We start from the raw sequence: 20,445 nt of genomic DNA, 5'->3' as shown, positions 1-20,445 counted from the left end.
ACAGGGATTCCCCCTCAGCAAAGTTGGGACTGGCCTGGAGACAGTCCCTCTCAGCTCCTCTCGAGCAAAGAAAGGCACGTGCACCCTCCCAGACTCCCTCCAGGGGCTCTCTCTTCAAGCTGGGACTAGCCTGACGGTGGCTATCTACAGTGACCCCGTTAGGTGCCTACCCAACAGCCATTCCCCATTCTCCTTTGTCAAAAGAGCAGCATTTTTTTCACTTGACCCCTTGGGGCTGTGCTCTTCAGGGAGGCAGAGCCCCTCCCTAGCCCCAGGGGGGATCTTGATTGATCTCAGCCATTGTCGGCTCTGAGCACAAGGCCTCTGCCAAGTGATTGGCTCAGGCATGGACATGAGACACAATTCTGGCCAATGAGACTAAGGGGGATCTGTTGGGGGACTTCTGGGAAAGGTTTTCCTGTTTTTAAGAAACAATACATGAGAAGAAAAGGCCCCTAATTCCCACCTCTGGACATCAGGGCTTTTTGTCCAAAGTGAGCAACTAGAGTCCATGTCTCCAGAACCTACTTGAATATCCCTCTATTAGATGTGGTCCGAGGACCTTATAAAAAGATGTATAAGACAGGATCCTTGCCTTCCAGGTACTCACCAACTAGTCGGAGAATTCATACAAGTACGCAAAAGGCTACTCTTCGAGAGTTTACGGTGCATGCACATGAGTGATACAAGTGTTAAGTGGCCACTTTTGGCAAAGGTGATGAGGAGAGGCTTCCTGGCTGGCCTATGGACCAAACTGTGTCCCTCCCAAATCACTATGTTGCAGGCCTAACCCCAGTGTGCCTCTAAAGGGGTAATCAAAGTTAAGTGACTTCATAAGGGTGGGGCCCTAACCCAACAGGACTGACGTCCTTAGGAGGAGAGGAAGAGACACCGGGAGTGTGTCCACACAGAAGAAAGGCCATGTAAGGACACAGCAAGAAGGCAGCCATCTGCAAGTCAGGGAGAGAGGCTGCACCAGAAATCAACCTGCCGATAACTTGATCTTGGACTTCCAGCCTCCAGAACCGTGAGAAAATAGATTTCTGTTGTACAAGCCACCTCGTCGTTGGTATTCTATTACAGCAACCCTGGCAGACTAAGACAGCAGCATTTATGCTGGGTCTTTATAAGTGAATAAGAATGCAAAATAAAATTCTAACTCGGTTAATGAAAACACATATCATATACGAAGTACCTACTGTGCACCATACGATCTTGTCCATCCCTGAGGCTTTAAATACCATGTACACGCTGAAATCTCCCAAATTTATATCTTTGAGCTCCAAGCTTGACTGCCCACGATGCCTCTATGTGAATGCTCTAACTTCTGCCTCCCGACCCCAAACTAGGTCCTTCCCAAAGTCTTCCCTATATCAGGAAGTAGCTCCCCCTACCCTATAACTTACCCCCAAAAACTGTGTTGCAACTTTGACTCCTCCCTCTGCCTCTTCTCCACACCCAAGTCGACAGAAAGGCCTCTCAGTCTTACATCCAAAGTTCACCTTGGCTCTTCTGCTTCCCTCCACCTCCACTGCCTTTAGCATGGTCTGCGCCCCCATCACCTCCCAGCCTCCTGACCAACTGCCCCATTGCTCATCTTGTTCCCTCCAGATACTTAAAATAACAACTCCAGGGGCGCCTGGGTGGCTCAGTCATTAAGCGTCTGCCTTCAGCTCAGGTCATGATCCCAGGGTGCTGGGATCGAGCCCCGCATCGGGCTCCCTGCTCCGCGGGAGGCCTGTTTGTCCCTCTCCCACTCCCCCTGCTTGTGTTCCTGCTCTCGCTCTCTCTGTCAAATAAATAAATAAAAATCTTTTAAAAAAATAAATAAATAAAATAAAATAACAACTCTGAGCACATTCTTCTCCTGCTTGAAACCTGTCAAAGGCTTTGCTTTGTACTGAGAACTAATCCAAACTTCTTCCCATGGCTTATGAGGCCCCGTGTGAAGCTCCCTCTGCCCAGCACCCCAAATTCTTCTCATTGCAGCACCCACTTCACCACACTCCAGACCATGCCGACACTTTCTCTCCCTGCCCTGGCGCATCACGTTCCCTCTGCCTGGAATGCTCTCTCCAAGCTCTGCCTGGGCTGCCTTCCTTGTCCTCCAGAATGCTCAGCAAGATCTCTGAGCACCCAATCTATAGCACCCCCATTACTCACCCTGCCTGTTGCCTCCAGTATCTGCAACCTGCAAGTATTCCATTTACCTGTTTGCTCACTTGTCTACTATCTGTCTCCCTCAACCACAGAGCAGATCACACGGAACGCCTGTCTGCTCATCATTGGATCCCCAGCACCTAGTCTCAGTTCCAGCAAAAACGAATGTTTGTTCAATGAACAAGTTTCAGGAACCATGGGGAGGCACTTTCCACACATTATCAATAAAACAGAAATTATCATCCCTATTTTATGAAGGAGGGAGGTGGTCTCTCTTTAAAGCCATGCAAGCGTGGGGCTGCTGGCGGTCATCATTGCCACCAAGCTTACTGGGGAATGAGGTCAATTTGCAGGAAAGCAGAGCCAAGAGATGGCAAGAGGTGGCCTCTTTGGTGACATCGTTTAAGATTCCATCCAGCCATTCCTAAAGGCCCTCATCATAAGGCAGCTTCCAGGGGAGGACCATGAGGCTCTGAGAGGGGATGAGAACCACCCAAGGTCTGTCTGGCTGCACAAGTGGGACCTGTCCCTTGTGGTGAGCAGGGACCTCGGCGGAGTCCAAGCCGGTCCTCGGTGGAGTCCAAGCTGGCTATGGGCAAGTCTGCACAGGTCCGGCCAACTGACGGACTGGGAAGACAGAAGCCAATTCCATGAGAGAATGAGGAGTCTGGGAAGGAGGTGGCTAGGAGTACAAGGAGGAGTGGCTGCTAGGACCAGTCTCAGCCCAGGCTCCATGGGATTCTTGTCTAGATCCAATGGAGAAATGAACAACAAAGAGAGACCCAAAAAAGCAGTTTTAACAGCCACACACTCAGGGAGGACAATGGGACCTGTGTGTGCTCAGACCTGCCTCAGTGCTGCATGAGGAATTGAGGTGCCCCCCCCCGTAGGGAGGCATATAGGAAGCTTGCAAGGGGCACAAGTGGAACCAGACTTACTGATGAAACAGTCCCTGGGGATTCGCAAAAGTCCTGGAGGAGAACTTGGTGGAAGCCTGACATCTTGCGTGAGTGGGTTGGAGCAAAAGGCACAGCAGTGTGGATTACACGGTTACCGTGAGCAGGTTGATGAGGCCAGGAGGGACACAGTGAGACACTGTTCTCTCTCCCTCCTTGCCTCCAGGGATGCTTCTCCCCCAGGAGATCGCCAATGCTGCCCATTGAGATCATGGAGAGGTTTCCCAATGGTCTCCTGCTCCTCCTCTCAGATTCCTGATCTCACCTCCCAAAATCTTGGCCTCCTTTGAAAGGCTCAGTGACATTGGGTACATTAGTTTAAGGGCACAGCCCACTAGCCCAGAACCCCAGACCCTGGGCTGGAAGGGGTCCAAAGGCCACCCGTGGCCCCACCCCCCACATTCAGGAGAAGGCAAGGCCAGGAGGACCACCTACCTCTGTGGCGGTGACCGAAGCTTGGCCAATGCCCTTGTTGACTGAGTCCCAAGACCGGGCGGTCAGCATGCAGGCAAACAAGGGGTAGAGGTCCCCGGCTCCCAGGCGCTGGCTGTACTTCTTCACCTTCTCCATGTCAGTCCAGATCAGCGACTGCCAGAGGTGGCAGTAATCCAGGCGGAACTCGTCTGTGAGCACCTGGGGTGGGGGACCATGTGGCAGGACCTGAGCCTCCTTTCCCCATGGAAGACCCCTGGCTGGTGGACACTGCGAAGGGGGACTGATGAAGACTGGAGCTCCTGTGCATCATCCACCTGTCCCCCAAAGTTCAGCCATCCCCAAGGGTCCAACGTGAAAGCTACCATCTGGCCAGCCTTGGTCCTGAGTGGCGGAGGTCACTAACTGCCCACCAGAATCACATTCCCTGCCTCCCTCCTAGTTAGATGCAGCCCTCTGCCTGAGCTCTGACTGATGCAATGTGGCAGAAGCTCCATGTCCAGCTCCTCAAAACCTTCCCATGCATGCTCCTCCAAGCCCTCACCCCCACTGCTGGAGGATGAGGAGACCACCCCCAGGGAAGCCTGGGGGGCAGAGCCTTGGTCAGGCCCTGCCTTCAGACACCTCCACCTACCCGGGACAGGTATGTGAATGAGCAATTAGACATCTGTTGTGTCTGGGCCATCATGCATGTGGGGTTGTGTGACAGCAGCTAGCCTACCTTAAACTAATGTACCCAGTGTCACTGAGCCTTTCAAAGGAGGCCAAGGTTTTGGGAGGTGAGATCAGGACTCTGAGAGGAGGAACAGGAGACCATTGGGGAAACCTCTCCAGAACCCTCTGCCATGGACTCAAGATAGACCCTGGCTTCTGGCATTGGCAGTGAACTTTGCAACTTCCAAGCAGAAGCTCCTGGCTCATCTGAACCAGATGAGTCTCAAGTTCCAGAGGACAGAGGCTAGGCCCATCCAGCCCCTATCAGCTTCGGGTCCCCTTTCTCACTGCATATTACCTCCTCCCTGGGGCTGAGTGGCCCCCTTCCCCTGAAGTCCCAGCTCAGCGAGGGGCAGCTTACTTCCCAGTGGGCTGACCTGGGCTTCCCGGGGAAGTACAGCGCTCACAGCTGACAAAGCACCTGCACAGACCCGGGCACATCCCCATCTACTCCCCACAGCAGCCCGTGAAGGAGGTGTTACCAACCTCATTTGACTGGAGAGAGCTCGTATGATGGGACTTGCACAAAATGACAGCTCCAGGGGCAGGGCAGGGCCTCTCCATCCACCCTGGCTATCTGCTTCCCATGTGTGAGGCCGATCGGGGAGTGGAGTGAGCTCTGATCCCGAGCAGGCCCAGAGCCCCTGGGCTGGCTGGGTGGGAACAGCCTCTCCTACCTGGTAGAGCCCGTGGTCCAGCAGGACGATCTCCGCCTTCCCTGTGTCTGGGCGCTTCCGCACCAGCACGTTGCCGGGGTGCGGGTCACAGTGCACGAAGCCATTGACAAAGATCATCTCGCTGTACATCTTGCCCAGGTGGCGCGAGATCTGAAAGAGAAGGGATGTAGGTGGGAGTTAAGCCGCCTTAATACCTGTCTTGGAGACTTCGACTCTGGCCCCTGAATCCGGTCACTTTCAAGAGGCAGGCCAGAGGCACCGGGTAGGCTTGGGCAGTCATACTAGGAGTGATGGCCTGGGATCATACAGTTCTTGAGTTTAAGACAGAAGTTCAGTTCTAACCCTGTTCTCCTCAACTTCAGCGGCATGTAGAATCACCTAGAACTCAGAAGTGTTAGAGGTGGGCCCCAGACATCAGCATCTGTTGTCAAGTTCCCAAGGTGATCGTAGTACACAGCAAGGTAGAACCACTGCTTCTAGCATTTCCGAAGGCTGTAACTACCACCCCAACCCCTGACCTCCACTCTTTCCCAATCCTTCTCTTCCCTATTCTCTCAATCTCTTCATTTTCTCCCCAAAGCTGAAGATGGGCTGGAAAGCTGGGGTGGGAGTGGGGTCATCCCAACTTCCCCTTCTCCCAAGACCAAAGCTGGATGGCTGTGGGTGAGGGATACGTGACCCTGGCACCCCCTAGGGCTGTCCCACCAGCTCCAAGACAGTCCCAGGAGGACCCAGAGTCACAAGCCCTGCTCCCCTCTCTCTCAGGCCCCTTTCCCTTCACACCTCCCCACCAGAGCCCAGTGTTAATCTGATTTATGAGGTCTGCACAGAAGAAATGACACTGGAGAGGCCATTTAAATCATCCTGTCACTGCTGCCCTCCCTGCCGAGGCGGTCTTCTTATCTCTACTCCCTTTTAATTAAAGCTAAAAGCCTCTTCCCAACTAGGGAACAGCTGCTGAATAGTGCCAGACCTGGGCCCACAGATGGTCTGCCAATGGGTTTCCAGAGGACAAAGAGATGCTCAATTCACAAAGCTGATCCCCAGGACCCACTCTGCCCTTGACACTGCTCTCAGTCCCTGATGGACCCCACGGTCACCAGCAAACATATCCCAGCCAGAGAAGAGGAGCTGGGTCCCATGGATGGTGGGGGAACACAGGAGTAGGGTCTTTGCTTGGCCTACAAAGCCCTGCACAACCAGGCCCAGCCTCCCTCCCTCATCTCATCTCATGCCACAGTGATACTAAAGCCACCTCTGCTTTCTTTCTCTTCTTCAATGGCCCTGTGCTTTCCTACCTCAGGGCCTTTGCACATGATTGTCCCTCTGCCAAGAGCCTTCCTCCCATCTCCCGTTCACCTAGTTCACCCCTCTCTTCCTTCCCATCCCAGCTCAGCATCACCTCTCTGGAGAAGCCTTCCTTGACCTCCTGGCCTAGATGAGGTTCTCCTGCCACAAACTCTCATTGAACTCTGTACTTTTCTTTCATGGTACTAGCACATTATTTGTATCATTATTTGATTAATGACCATGTAGCCCACTATTTTAAGCTCCCAAGATGGCAGAGACTGGTTCTATTTTGTTAAATGGCTTTATTGAGGTGTAATTTACATACCATCAACTGGCTCTATGATGCATCCACTTACCTATAACAGGCCAAACATGTGAATATAGGACTCTACCTTCAACATGAATGAGACCCTTGTCTGTGTTTTTTTGAGATGCTGTGGTTCCTGTCTTGATGCTTATCCTAACCCCATGAATCTCTTCTGAATCCCAATCAGTTATAATTGGCCCCAAAATAAATGTTCAAGAATAACCCTACTATAGCAATAGCTGACGTCCTCATGTCGGCTTTAAAAGTAGGTACAATTACGATCCCCATTTTGCAGATAAGGAGCTGTGATTCCTCGAGGTTCAACTTACACAGAGCCACAGGGCTACCGACAGGCAGAGCCAAGATTCAAGCAAGGCATGACCCACGGCCTCCTGGCGGCCACGCTACCTACAGGCTCACGCCAACCTCTGCACTTCCCAAGTGAACCGTGTGACCTTAACAAGTTGCTTCTCTCAGCTTCAGGAAAGAGGTTGCCTGAGTCCTGACACCTATCCGATGTTGCACTGGGTGAAATGAATGCCCAGTACTCTGCGGGCACCTGGAGGACCTCGCCCCAGGTCGAGTTCTCAGCCTCAGGCTGAGATGTCAGCTGCCCCAGGGCCACCATTTTCTGTTTCCTCGGAGAGGGGCCCAGCTAGAGTTGGTCCTGGCTGAGCCAGCAAGTCCCCTTTTGAGAAGCCCTTTTGTTAGGCTCTTCGGAGCTCCATGGAGCCATGCTCTGAAAGGCTGCATTTGCCAAACCAATTGCATTTATTAAGTAATAATTCATTTTTATTTGTCAAGGATGCATATAAGGTCCAATCAGGGCTCCTGATCAGCCCAAGATAAGCAGTACAGCCAGACTGAGCTGACAGAATGCCAGCCAACAGCAGAGAAATGACATTTCATTTAGTCTGGGCAGACCCGTCACGGGGAGATATATGATCTCCTCTGAGCTTTCTGAAATATTGCTAATCGCTCTGGGCCCCCATTACTACATTGAAAGATGACCCCTAAGGGTCTGGGGACTCAGGATGGGGGAGCCCTTGCCCACGAGGAGTGAGCTGCTGCTAGAGGAGGAAGAGGGGCTGCCAATTGTACCTCATAGATACACAAGCAAAGCCATCAAGTGGCCCTCCCCATTTCAACACCCCATCCAGCTGCTCCTACTTGGGTGTCTTACAATTTGGGAGCTGTTCACTTTAACCAGATTTCACCAACATAGGTAGATATGGAAGGCACAGACAAGACAGAAAACCAGCCTAGGCCACCAGCTTCACTCTGGTGCCATCTTGGTATGGCCACCTAGGACATGCCTGATCTGGGGGACAAGTCACCTCCCTTCTCAGTCTGGGTCTAAGTTCCCTTAGCTGTTAAGTGGGATTAATTCCATCTGCTCTACTTCCTCACAAGGTAACCTCGACATTCAAGGTCAAAACGTGACCACATCTGAGAAAGCACTTTATATACTATATACTATATACTATATATGCTATATATTATATACTATATTATATACTATATACTATAAATTGCTTGTATTACTATATAAGACACACAAATGTGTTTGTTGTAATGTGGTAGCTTATTATTTAAAACGTGGGGGAAAAAATGTACCCATTATCACTTTCATCAAAGTGTAATTTTCAAAAAGTTAAAAACATAACTCATAAAAATACAGAATGAACACATGTCAAAGATTGTTTAATTTACCAATAAAGGAGCAAATAAGAAGGGAGAGCTGGTTCAGAGAATTTTGAGGGACTGTGTATTTATGGGAATTTAAACAGGAATAAGAGACTAAGATTCCTGGATTAGATATAAAACTGGTTATTGTCCTACAGAGCAGTAAGGAAATCATAACCTTTGAGGTTATCTTTTCTACTGGGCAGAAATTATTTGCATCTCTACCAGATAAGATCTACAGGTTGACGTATGACTTCAGTCTGAGCCCTTAATTAATTGTCAATAGCAGAGTCAAACACAAGTACATTCCCCTAGATATTAAAAAGCCCTCGGTGCGCTGCCTGAACAATGCCCAAGAATGACTTCGAAAGGATACACCGCACACTCTTGGCCTTAATTTCTAAATTTTGGGTAATTTTTCTTCACATCTGTCAGAGTTGCAGTAAATAGTTTCTGGGAACCAATCTGCCCAGAGAAGGCAGCCAGCCCCCTCCTACTCACGGAGATCCCGAGGATCCCAGATGAAACCCAAGGCCGTCACTGGGCACACAACCCTCTTTCCCACCCCCTTGCCATAATAGTTTAGCTATGTCTCGTGATTAAGAGCAAACAATTGTAAATACTGTAATGAACATGGGGATGCATGTATCTCTACCAGATACTGATTTCATTACCTTCAGATATATACCCAGAATGAACTGCTGACTCATACGGTAGGACCGTTTGTAATTTTTGGAGGAACCTTCACACTACTTTCCACAGTGGCTGCATCAGTTTGCCTTCCCACCAAGAATGCACGAGCATTCTCTTTTTTCCACGTCCTCGCCAACACTTTTCTCTCTTAGCTTCCCTGAGGACCATTCTAACAGGGGTGAGGTGATATCTCCTTGGGGTTTAGATTTGTATTTCACTGACAATATGTGATGCTGAGCAGCTCTTCATGTACCTCTTGGCTCCTTGTATGTCTTCTTTGGGAAAATGTCTGTTCTGTTCCTCTAAAGCTGTCCCTTGCCCTGTGACAGTAGCATCTGCGTCAAGACAGGGGGATGCCACCATCTTAGAATGGTATTAGCCAACACTCTGGGCCAGGCACCCTTCTGGGCACTTGCCATGGACTCACAGCCATCCTCTGCAGTAGACAGCTGAAGGAAGAAATAGAAAAAGGCAAAGAAGCTTGGTCACCCAGCTAGCAGTGAGTGAAACCGGGCTACAAACCCAGGTGGCCTGGGTCCAGTGAACAAGCTGTCAATCACCTGCTCTCTCCTGCCTCTGCATGGACAGGGAAGCTCCCGCCTGGAGGCGAGGGCTGAAGTGAAACCCTCTGAAGGTCCGAAGGGCATCCAAGAAGGCATTCCATTTGGAGAAAAGAGTCTCAGAGGGAAATCCAGGACTGCTTCTCTAGCCAAAAAACTCATTGTTAACTAAAGCCACAGTATAGCTCTTTTTAGAAAAAAAGTCAGTGACAAGTCTTTTCCTTGTTCTGTGTAAAAAGAATGTGCCATTCATGTAAGTGACTTTAGTAAATACGCAATGCCTTTATTCCCTGACAGTGAGGAGGTACAAAAAAAAAAAAAAAAACAGGAATCTATAAAAAGGTTGAGTAAAGAATTAATTTAGTAAATAATATTTAAATCAAGGAGTTATTTTTGGATTTTTCTCAAAACTTGAATTGGCTGAAAGTGCTTTAATTATTCTATAATTGCATGGATTAATTTATTCCCACCCCCAAAGGAAAGTCTATTTATGTTCTTGGGGGGTGTCGTGCAAGCAAGGCCAAGATCTCTCAAAGAAATAAGAGGTTGGTGTTGCAGGATATTAATAATCACGTAAGTAGCCTGATGTTAAGTATAAAGACGTTAATAAGTCAAATTCTCCTTGTTCTTCCATCAGTTTATGGCCAGGCTTCTTGAAGCACCAGAGCCTGAAGGACCAGGATTTTACTCTCGGCCCTCACCCAACCCCCGGGAACTTCCCTGGGAATACATGAACCTCAGATTACTTGCTGCTGCCCAGCGAGGCCAAATCATGGAGAGGGTCAATCTTGAACTAGCCAGCCCGGAGATGAAGTTCCTGAATGTGAAGGCGTGGGGAACCTCTTCAACCGCACACAGTGCTGGGAGAGGTGGTGAGTGGGTTAATTATAGGAAGCTGGGGGGTTACTCTAGTTTCGGAGCTTGGCGAAAGCTTCTCTGGGTTAGACTTACAGTGGGACATCACCCGAGAGCCAGGACGTAGGCTATCCCCAAGGCCAATAAGGCCTCCTCAGGTCTCCTGGCAAGACAGATTCAAAGGGTCTCGGTGACCAAAGGGATTGGGTCCTAGGAGCCATGACTACTGAAGACGCAGTGAAGGAAGAGCTGTCGACACTTGACATCCCCTGCCTCGGGCAACAACGCACTCCAGAGAAACACTTCCACATCCTCCTACCTGACCTGGGTCAATATAAGAAATGTGGAAAGGGTTTCTTCCCTACACATTTCCTCTTTCTAGCAAGGGGGCCTGAGGGCTGGAATTCCAATGTAATAACAACTTGTGTTGAGCATGTCTTGCGGCCACTGCACCAAACGCTTCATGTTTCAATCATCAAACAATCCTATAGGGTTTTCTCCTGCCCCCCACTTTTTAACAGGCAGCTGGGGCTTCCAAAGAGTGACTGGTTCATAAGTTTCAGAGCCAGTACCAGAGTCCAGGAAGGCTGACTCCACTCCTAACACCCCTGCTGTTGGGGAAAGAAATCTCCAAGAACCCATCTCGTGCACCGAGATCTCTCAAACATCCCCACACTTCTCAAGATTTGGTCTGACGCGTTAATGGAGTTCTATATGAGGACAATGGAAGGAGAGGTTTTGTTTCTAGTGATTTCAGTAAGCAGGATCCTTCATGCCTCTTCAGCTTCGCTCCCCTGGTCCTCTGGGCACTTTCTACCACAGAGCCAGAGGCCCATGAAGTGGGAGACAATGCTGAGGAAAAGTAAGTGTGGCATTCAACACAGGGAGACTGGGGCCTAACTGCAGCATGGCCTTTCAGATGGGGGGGGTCACCATTTGCTCAATCGATGACCGCTGCTTATTTTCCAAGTTTATGTACCCACGACAACAGACGTAGGTGGAAAGGAGGGGGGCAAAAAGTCTCAGGAAGACATGCCTCTGTGAATAACAACATCATGAATTATACATGATCTCACACAGGGCCTCCTGGGTGGCTCAGTCGGTTAAGCGTCTGCCTTCAGCTCAGGTCATGATCCCAGGGTCCTGGGATCGAATCCCGCATCAGGTTCCCTGCTCAGTGGGGAGTCTGCTTCTCCCTCTCCCTCTGCCCCTCCCCCTGTTTGGGCTCTCTCTCTCAAATAAATAAATAATCTAAAAAAAAAAATAAAATTAATGAATTAATTAAATACATGATCTTACACAACTTCACAGCCTACAGTCTACACAACGACCCTGTGAAGTCAGTATTGTTGGGACTCCAACTACACAGATGTGGACAATCACTCAGAGTTTAAGTAACTTACCCAAGGGAGCCTGGCCAACAAATGGTAGAGCCAGGCATAACCCCAGGGCATGCCAACTTTGAAACCCTCCTGCCGCAGCACCCAGCCTCCCCTTCTGCCACACTCTGTGCATCCCTCTGGTACAGCACTCACATGCAGTGCCTGCACACAGTAGGTGCGCAACAAACATCTGTGAAAGATACATTTGAGACCCTTCCGCGGCTCCCAGAATGACCTGGAATGGATGAAGTGAAGAAGCATGGCAAGGGCTTCTGGCTAACCGTGGCAGACTGAACCTATGCACTGACCCCACTCCCTTCCCGACCCCACGAAGAGGGCTAAAAGAAACGAAGAATACAAAGAGCCCCCAACCACAGAGAGAGCAGACAGAAAGAGGTGAGCAAAACTGCCTTTGCCGGGGGCGGGGGGGGGGGGAACACGGGACAGACAGCTACTGAGACCTGGCTTAGCCAGTGAGACAACAAGGGGCCCTAAGCTGGCAAGGGGGGAGCTTGAAGTTTGCCCCAAGCCCACAGAGGCTCAGCAAATGAAGGCCCCTGACACCACTGAAAACCAGAGTTGGGGGTCTTGAAAAAGGAGGATTCATGGGAAGGCTTTCAAAGTATGATCTGAACCCCTGATCCCCACCCCACCACCACCCCCACTCTGACTCAAGGCGAGATCTACTTTCTGGAGAGGTAAAAAGATAGGCTCTGGAGGCCACACCACATACCAAGAGGGCCATCCCAAAGACAGAGGACTGAATCAAAGTCCAGCCAATGACCCCTGGGAGCTCCCTGCCCTCTTCCCCTAGCTGGCCCCCAGGCATCTCTTGCAAGCTCCCCATCTCTGCACCTACCCCCACTTTTCACAGACAGCAGGTGTCTGCCTACCAGACCCCAGTCCCCATCCCCACCTCCCCCAAACTCCCAACTTGGTCACCTTTCTCTCTAGCTAATTTCACACAAATTCAATTGGGCCTCAGCCCAGGCACGGTCTTAAACACACACTCACTGAAATCCAATTAACCTTCGATAAAAGGTCTGCAATCAATAGTCGTCCTACAGCTTGAGGAGGCTCCGTCCAGCCTAGGAAAGCATGCTTCTGCTCGACCTTTACTTTTAATAAAATCAATGACAGTCACTGTCACCAGCTCTTAATGTGACTGGCAAATATGATCACCAGGGCAGGCCCTTGGTAATATGCAGCTTCTGGGTGCAGAGACTCAAACAAAAGAGGGCCCCCCAAGGCTGCTGGCCCCTCCCAGGCCTCAGGCTCCCTGGATGAGTGAGCACACTTGGGCTAGCGCTGCCCCGTGCCTGAAGGCTGGCCTTGTGGCAGTGGTTCCTGGACTCTAGTCAGTGTCTGAGCCACCTGAAGAGTCTGTTAAAACACAGATTCTTGCAACCCTTTCCACTCCAGATTCTGATGAGTCAGTCTGGGGTGCAGCAGGAATCTGCATTATTAAATAAGCTCCCCTTGGAGATTCTGAAATAGATGGTTGAAGTCTTAGCTCCCAGCAAGCCAAGAATCACTGTTGTGTAAAATATCCAAGCAGGACGTACCCTGAGAGTCCAGCTAATCCAATGCCTTCAATAAGAAAACTGAGGCCCAGAGAGGCGGAGTGATTTATGCAAGGTCACACAGCGAGCCACTGGCAGAACAGGGGCTAAAATGCAGGCATTTCTCTCCCTGACTCTTTGGGTACTGGCTACTTAGCCTGGTCTTCAGGTCCTCACATGCCTAGGGATCTGGAACCATCCTCACCCACCTAGAAAGCGACTCCTTTTACAGCCACTTCCTGAGCCCCGACTTCAACCTGAGTCACCCGCCTGTGGCAGCCAAGATGCCACTAAACACCCTATCACCCAGGATTTGGGATGCGATATTTGCCCCTTGTCACTTCTGGCTGTCCCATACTTCCCTCCCCAGGGACACTCACAGTCAGCCTGTCCTAAGGAGGGCTTCTTCACTCCAGGGACCGACTTGCTGAGTCCCACAAACCTCAGGAGACTTTAGAACCTCAGAAGTCTGTTAGAAACTGTCAGTCACATGGAGTCTCCCGAACCTCCCCCTTCCCCGTTCCCAACCCCCCACCACCCACACCCACCCACCCCCACCCCCACACGCTCATGCCCCACTAGTGTTCCGTGAGGCCTGCAACTCTGATGCTGCTTGGTAAGAGACATACGGATTAGTTTCTGTAAAGTCGGGCCTGTCCCCTGTCTTCTCCCAACCAATGGTCAGTGACAGCACAGTAGGGCACACGGGCCACACCCGCCCACTGCCCAGCCTGAGGTCTCTGCAGCAGTATTTAATGACAACATCCCAGAATACCAAAGAGCCTCCCAGGTCATACAAACCCCAGAAGCCAGGGCCGGAGGGGACTGAGGAATTACGTAATCAAGACAGTGTGGTACTATTAGAAGGATGGACCAATAGACCAATGGAAGAGAACAGAGCTTCCAGAAAAGACCCGCAGGTGACTGATGACAGATGCCAGACCCAAAAGACTACACCGTGGGATTCTGCTTATATGAAGTTCAGTAGTGAGCGGAAGTGATCTCTGGCAACAGTCAGAAAGGCAACTCTGGGGGGGGTGAGGAAGCCTGCCAGAGGGCTAGAAATGATTCGCATCTTTATCTGGCTGGAGATTACATAGGAGATCCATATGAAAATGGTGGACATGTACCATCAGGATCTGGAGCTCCCCTCTCTAGGTCTCCAATTCCTCACCTGCAAATAGAGGCACTAAGCCCTCCCTCCTAAGCTTACAGTATAGAAAGCGTCTGGCACACAGTTGGCCAGTTGGTAAACGCTAACCACATAAGGAGGTAAAGGAGGAAAGGACAGGGTCCAGTGATGGTAATAATCATGAAAACAACAGTAATCAACTAACCACCAATCTGGAGTGCCACCCACACCCCAGGCACTGTGCTCCGCAAGGCTCACACACCGCTTGTCTACTCATCTCTCTAAAAGGGGAACAGTGTTTGCATGAAATGGAAAAAAAAAACATGCCTGACATGAGTTCAAGAGAGAAGGGCTGCATTCAGTGAGGGCCCATGTGGGGGGCAGAGCTTCTTAGTCAGCACTGCACTCCCTTCTTCAAGGAGTTACTGATGTGGCCGTCGCTCTGGGGGGGGAGGTGGGGGCTGGTTCCAATGCAGCCAGAGTCTGATCCCTGGGAGGGGATGGAGACGGTGGAGGAGTAAGAGCATCCCGCAGACCTGTGTTCAAATGCTTGGCTCTGCCCCCGCTAGCTGTGTGAGGTTGGGCCAGTTGTTCAACCTCTCTGAGCTTTAGCTTTCTCATCCAATCATGGGGTTATGGTCTCTCATCTAGCCCTTGGCAGGCCAGCTGTAAGGAGTAAAGATTACATGTGCCATGTGTCTGGCACAGATTAGTTGCTTATAATTATTATTATTTCTGTTATTGTTTTCCCCAAATCACTCTGATATCGGCCTGCCCCACCCTGCATGTCCACAGAAAACAAAAAACCAACATTCTGCCCCAGCCCTGCCTCCCAGAAGCTAACCCAGGGCGTGAGGCTGGCTGATTTATTCTCCATTAATTCACAGGGTGTCCACCAAGGGTCTGCTCTGCCCGGAACGCTGGCCTTATCTGCAAGGACGTTTAAAGAGGGCAGGAGGCAGGAGCAGATGAACCCGGGCTCTTGGAGGGCAGCCCCCCGCCCAGCCCCCGCAGGCCCCCTCCCTCCAGCCCCACTGCCCCTCTTCCCAGGCACCTCGCTCAGCCTTGAGAGCGGGCAACTACAGCAGAGCACATCTTTGTTTGCACTTGTCTTTGAAAAATCAAAGCTGCCTCTGATAAAACACCATTGCAGCCCTGGACTCACTGTATCCAAAGAGATTAATGGATTTGGGGGCGCTGCTGAAATGAAAATCCCACGGCAGCGGCAGTAAGTAAATGCTGGTAACCTGGTGGGGGAGGGGGAGGTATGAGGCCTGTGGCATCTTTCCTGATCCACGTTAAGGCTGTTCAGGAAAAGCTGGCGATGATCTCCCTCCCTCTCTCTCCCCCTGCTCACTGGAGCCAAAGATTTTGCACCCAAGGGTCCCGGTGGGCAGAGGATCCCTGGCTAGATGTCTAGGGACACACCCCACCCCAACCACCAGTGGAGGAGATGGGCAAGCAGGTCTCTCCCTCCCTCCTGCGCAGGAGATCGACCCCAACACCTTCCCAGGCCTACCCTAGAAGGCAACAGTGACTGGAGCAGAGTCCGAAGCCCCAAGTTGTGCTACTGGCCCAGTGACCTTGGGAAAGATATCCACTGCTCTCCCTCAGAGTGCCCTGCCATCCGGAAAGTGGAGGGCTGAATTAAAACAGTCCTTCTCTTATCCTTTCCCAACCCCCAAAGGGAGACCTCTTCCAGAAAAGCCCACCAGGCAACTCCAGTGATGGCAGAGCAGGGGGCGGGGGGGCCTGGTGCCTGTCCGGCCTCCCCACCTTGCACACACATACCCTGAGGCCCCCAACGGTTCCGGGAGCATCATTCCCTGAGTTCCCAGGAGGCCAAGGCCAGCTGTGGCTGAGCCCTTCCCAGCCATGTTCCCAGCAGCAGTGCCCTACGCTCTGACGCAACCTCTCCTTTTACGAACTAAAAAACAGTAGAGTCAGAGGGGCTTGGGTTTCAATCCCAGCTCTACGAGCTGTGTGACCTTGGACAAGTTACCTTCCCTCTCTGAATCTCTGATTCCTCATCAGAAGAATGAAGACATTAAGACCTGCCTCCCAGGTTTATTATGGAAAAAAGCACTTGGTACGCCAAGTTGGGCATTCAATAAACACAAGGAGATAAAGGAGGAAGAAGGAAAGGACAGAGCCCAAAGATAATGAAAACAACAACAACAATCTTGCTACCATACTGGAGCACGAAGTACCTGCCAGGCACGGCGCTCAGCACTCGTGTGGCCCTCACAACCTTCTTAGAAGGAGATCTTTGTCCCCATCAGCAGAAGCCACACAGGCACTCGGAGGCCTGAGCTCCCAAGGTGCACCCTCTCCTACCATTCCACTGGCTCATCTGCTGAGTCAAGGGGTAGTTTCCTCCTCCGGGCCATCCCACCACTGGGACCACAGGCTCATCTTCATATGTTGCCTGGGGTGGGAGGAAGGAAAGAGCATTCACCTGTCTCCACTGCTTCCTCTCACCCACCCAGAGCGGTGGATCACATCACTGCACTCCTCAACACCCTTCATGACTCCCCAGTACTTTTGAGGTCCTGCCCAACATCTTCACTACCTGCCCCCACCCTATTTTTCCACACTCCCCTGGAAATCCTGCCAAACTTCACCATTCCCTTCCCCTTCCTTGCCATCACTGCCCCCCAACTCCTCCACCCTGACACACACACACACCCAGCAAATCCCTGCTCATCCTGCCGGGGAAGCTGACCTGCAGCAGAAGCAAGCACCTCCTCTGTGTAGCTCCCTGGGGTCTCGCTCACACCTCTCCCGCTGCCCAGAGGGTCTTGTAAGGATTTAGCTGTGGATCTAACAGCAACACTAGGTGGTGAGCTCCTTAAAGAAGGGAATAATGCCTGGCCCCCTCTGAAGTCCCCTACCTAGCTCAGAGGAGGGACTATAAAAATGATGGGTGTCGTTGAAAAAGTATAACTCCATCATTACCTGTGGGACCCTACAGCAACCGAGAAGAAGAAAATGGGGTACAGGCCTCAACCCCACCGGCCAGCTTTCTTTCCCTGAGACCAATGGGGTGGGAGGCAGGAGACAGAAGCTTTCCTTTTCTTGTAGCTCTGTGAAGTAGAAATAGTTGGCTCCTGCTGTCCCCTGCTGGCCTGACCCCCTTGAGGTCTGGGGAGCAGCAGGGAGAGGTGAGGGCGGGAGGAGGGAGGAGGTTGTGCCCAGGCCCCACAGGGCCAGAAGCAGTTAAGTCCACCAGATTTCACGGCACTGTTCTCTGGGGCCGCTCGGCTCTGTGGGGCTCGGATGGTACAAGAGGACAGACGGTAGTCACTTGTTGGAGCATGAGCTGCAAGAAGGGGCTCAGCATGGGCCTGCACCCCACTGTGTGCAGCCAGGCCCAGCTTTAGGAGACAGGGCAGAGGGCGGTACCAGATGCCCTGGGAGGATGCTTTGTGCTCAGAGATACTGTAATTCTTCAGACAACAGGCTCCGTTTCAAGACCTCACAGGGGCACACCTGCCCTCGGTCAGGAGCCCCGACCAAGCCCGTGTCCCGCCACAGCAGCCGTGAGCGCTCAAGCTCACCTCGTTGACGTCAATCTTGTTCCTCTCCATGTAGTCTCTGTCATTGACCTGGCCGCCGTCCACAAACTCCATCAGAAGGACCCGTTTGGTGGACAGCTCCCAGTAGATGCGGGGGACCTAGAAGAGGCAAGGGCAGGTCAGAAGGGCTGGCTGGCCCTCAGCTAGAGGCCAGGACCACAGAGAGGCACAGTGAGCCAGGCAAGGGCAGATTCTCCTCCCAGGAACACGAGACAAAGCCCGAGGGGGACCGAGCAGTGACAGGCAGGGGCAGGGGTGGGGCAGGCCACATTGCCTCCTCCACCAGGTAGGCCCCCGGGCCCCCCTTTAGAGCCACCCTCCTGCTTAGGGACCAGAGAACGGCTTCCCCACCCTCCTCAATGCCTCCAGACACCATCAAGAACCAAAAATTGGGACTTAGAGAAACAGGTGAGGAACCCCTCATACCTGAGCCAGACTTGGCACTGAAATCTATTTCCCTCTCTCACCAGGCCCATTGCACGCTCCTCACGTGAATCTCAACCTTCTGCCTCAGTTTCTACACTTGTGCAATGGATGTATTACATGTCTAAGTCTACGAATGAACGAACGAACAAATGACCGAATTTTTACTGGGTGAGAAATTTTTCAGTCAGGAAGTCCTGAGTTTTCTCATGCCCGTCTCCTACAAGTCTTCTGTGGCAGATAATGCTGGATCCTAACCCAGCAGCTATTCCCAGTCCTCCTCTTCCCCAGAGACAGGAGAAACTACACAAGTTCCCTGCCCACCTTGCAATAGCTATGGCCTCATGACACAGTGCTGGCTTAGGAAACATACATGGAGGCCTGCTTGGGGCTCTGGGAAGGTTTTTCTTTTCTTCATAAAAAGGGATGTGCCTAGGTGGCTCAGTCGGTTGAGCATCTGACTTGAGCTCAGGTTGTGATCTCTGGGTCCTGGGATCGAGCCCCACATGAGGCTCCCTGCTCAGCGGGGGGGCCTACTTCTCCCTCTCCTCTCTGCCCCTCCCCACTGCTGGTGTGAGCTCTCTCCCTCTCCCTCTCAAATAAATAAGTGGGATCTTTAAAAAAGGGGGGGTGGAATGTTCGTAAATGGTGCAACTCTTCTTACCCTTCTTTCCTACCTTGAAAGTGAATGTGATACCTGGAGCTGCAGCAGCTATCTTGCAACCATGAGGAAAAGTCCAAGAAAATCAGAGATGCTGGCCCTGATACCATCACACCACTAACACAATATCAGCAGGCAACTGCTGTACACCTTCTTGCCATGTGAGGAAAATAAGTCTTTTTTTGTTTAAGACACTCTAAATTGTGCTGTTGGTTACTTGCAGACAAATGCATTCCTAATTAATACGCTCTCCAACTCCCTCTGACTCTAAGAACACCCAGTGGCCAAAAAGAGAACAGATTTCCCCAGCATGAGACAAGAGTTGGGACTGCAACAAGGGCTGCTGGGCTGCCCGATGAGTGAGTGACACCCAAGAGCACCCCCACTGCCAGGAGGGAGGAATGACTGGGATATCGGGATGCCACGTTTCCCGAACAACTCATGATGGGCTTGTTTTCACTTACAAATAAAACAAGATAGAAAAAGAAAGAAAGAAACAAGGGCAGTTAATTCAAGGGTTTGGGGGAATAAGGACTCCCCTCATCTTGACCCCCAAAACTCATCTAGCAATAAGACCACAGCCCTCAAGTCAAGAAACCTATTTTCCTTCCTCATTCTGCAAATACTACCATGTCTTAATCCAGCCACTTAACCTCCAGTGCCTCAGTTTTCCTTATCACAAAGGACTGTTCCTGCCCCATCTCAAGAAGGAGCTCTGAGGATGCTTGGGGCTGCACACATGTGCAAAACACTCCGGGCTCCCTGGAACAAAGGTTCCAACCGAAGTCAAGGTGCCACTGTGGTTTGCTACTTTCCTGCCATTCTTGCCATTTGAAAATCTGGGCTAATAGAGAAATCTGTGACTCTCTATGACTGTGAGCTTAAAATTCAGTCTTGCGTGGCATTTTTCACAAGCTATCTTTAAAAATAGGAGTGCAAGTTTGCTGTTGTTGGCTGTGGCTTCCAAATGGAAGGGACATATTTTTGAGGTTAAGTTCTTTTCTCGGTTTGTTTGAAAACCTAAGCTTGGCAGTGGGCGCCTGGGGCTCTGGGGACACAAGGTCAGACCCCCATCTGGGCCTGCCTGGGGCAACTTGGAAAACCACTTGAAAGAGCCACAGATGGAAAGAGAAAACCCAAAGTCTGGAGACTCTCTGGGCTTGTTAATCAGGGCGGTGGGAGCACTGCACTCCCCCCTCCTCCACCTTTCTCCCCAGCCTCCCTCCCAATGCAAGTGTCCTGTCGGACAACACAATGGCCCCTGCCACAGCAGCTTAGATCTGAAACGACAGAATACCAAAGCCGGGAGGTAGAGAGGTTTGTCATGGGAGCTCAGAGAGGACCGCAAATTGCCCCTTGACAACTACATCACAGAAA

General features: G+C 51.3%; 1 protein-coding gene across 3 annotated transcripts in view; it reads right to left on the bottom strand.

Moving 5' to 3' along the window:
* Positions 1 to 20,445, bottom strand: part of ADCK1 (aarF domain containing kinase 1) — a 116,175-nt gene that overhangs the window by 7,298 nt on the left and 88,432 nt on the right. For all 3 annotated transcript variants that reach the window (XM_032405699.1, XM_032405701.1, XM_032405700.1), the window contains 3 exons: positions 17,967 to 18,083; positions 4,940 to 5,089; positions 3,552 to 3,749 (listed from right to left, as the gene is read on the bottom strand). In XM_032405699.1, the coding sequence (XP_032261590.1) occupies positions 3,552 to 3,749; positions 4,940 to 5,089; positions 17,967 to 18,083 (465 nt within the window). The remainder of the gene's footprint in view (positions 1 to 3,551; positions 3,750 to 4,939; positions 5,090 to 17,966; positions 18,084 to 20,445) is intronic.

Source organism: Phoca vitulina, unplaced genomic scaffold, assembly GCF_004348235.1.
Source record: "Phoca vitulina isolate PV1807 unplaced genomic scaffold, GSC_HSeal_1.0 scaffold7, whole genome shotgun sequence".
Lineage (NCBI taxonomy): Eukaryota > Metazoa > Chordata > Mammalia > Carnivora > Phocidae > Phoca > Phoca vitulina.
This window is presented reverse-complemented; position numbering and strand designations above follow the sequence as displayed.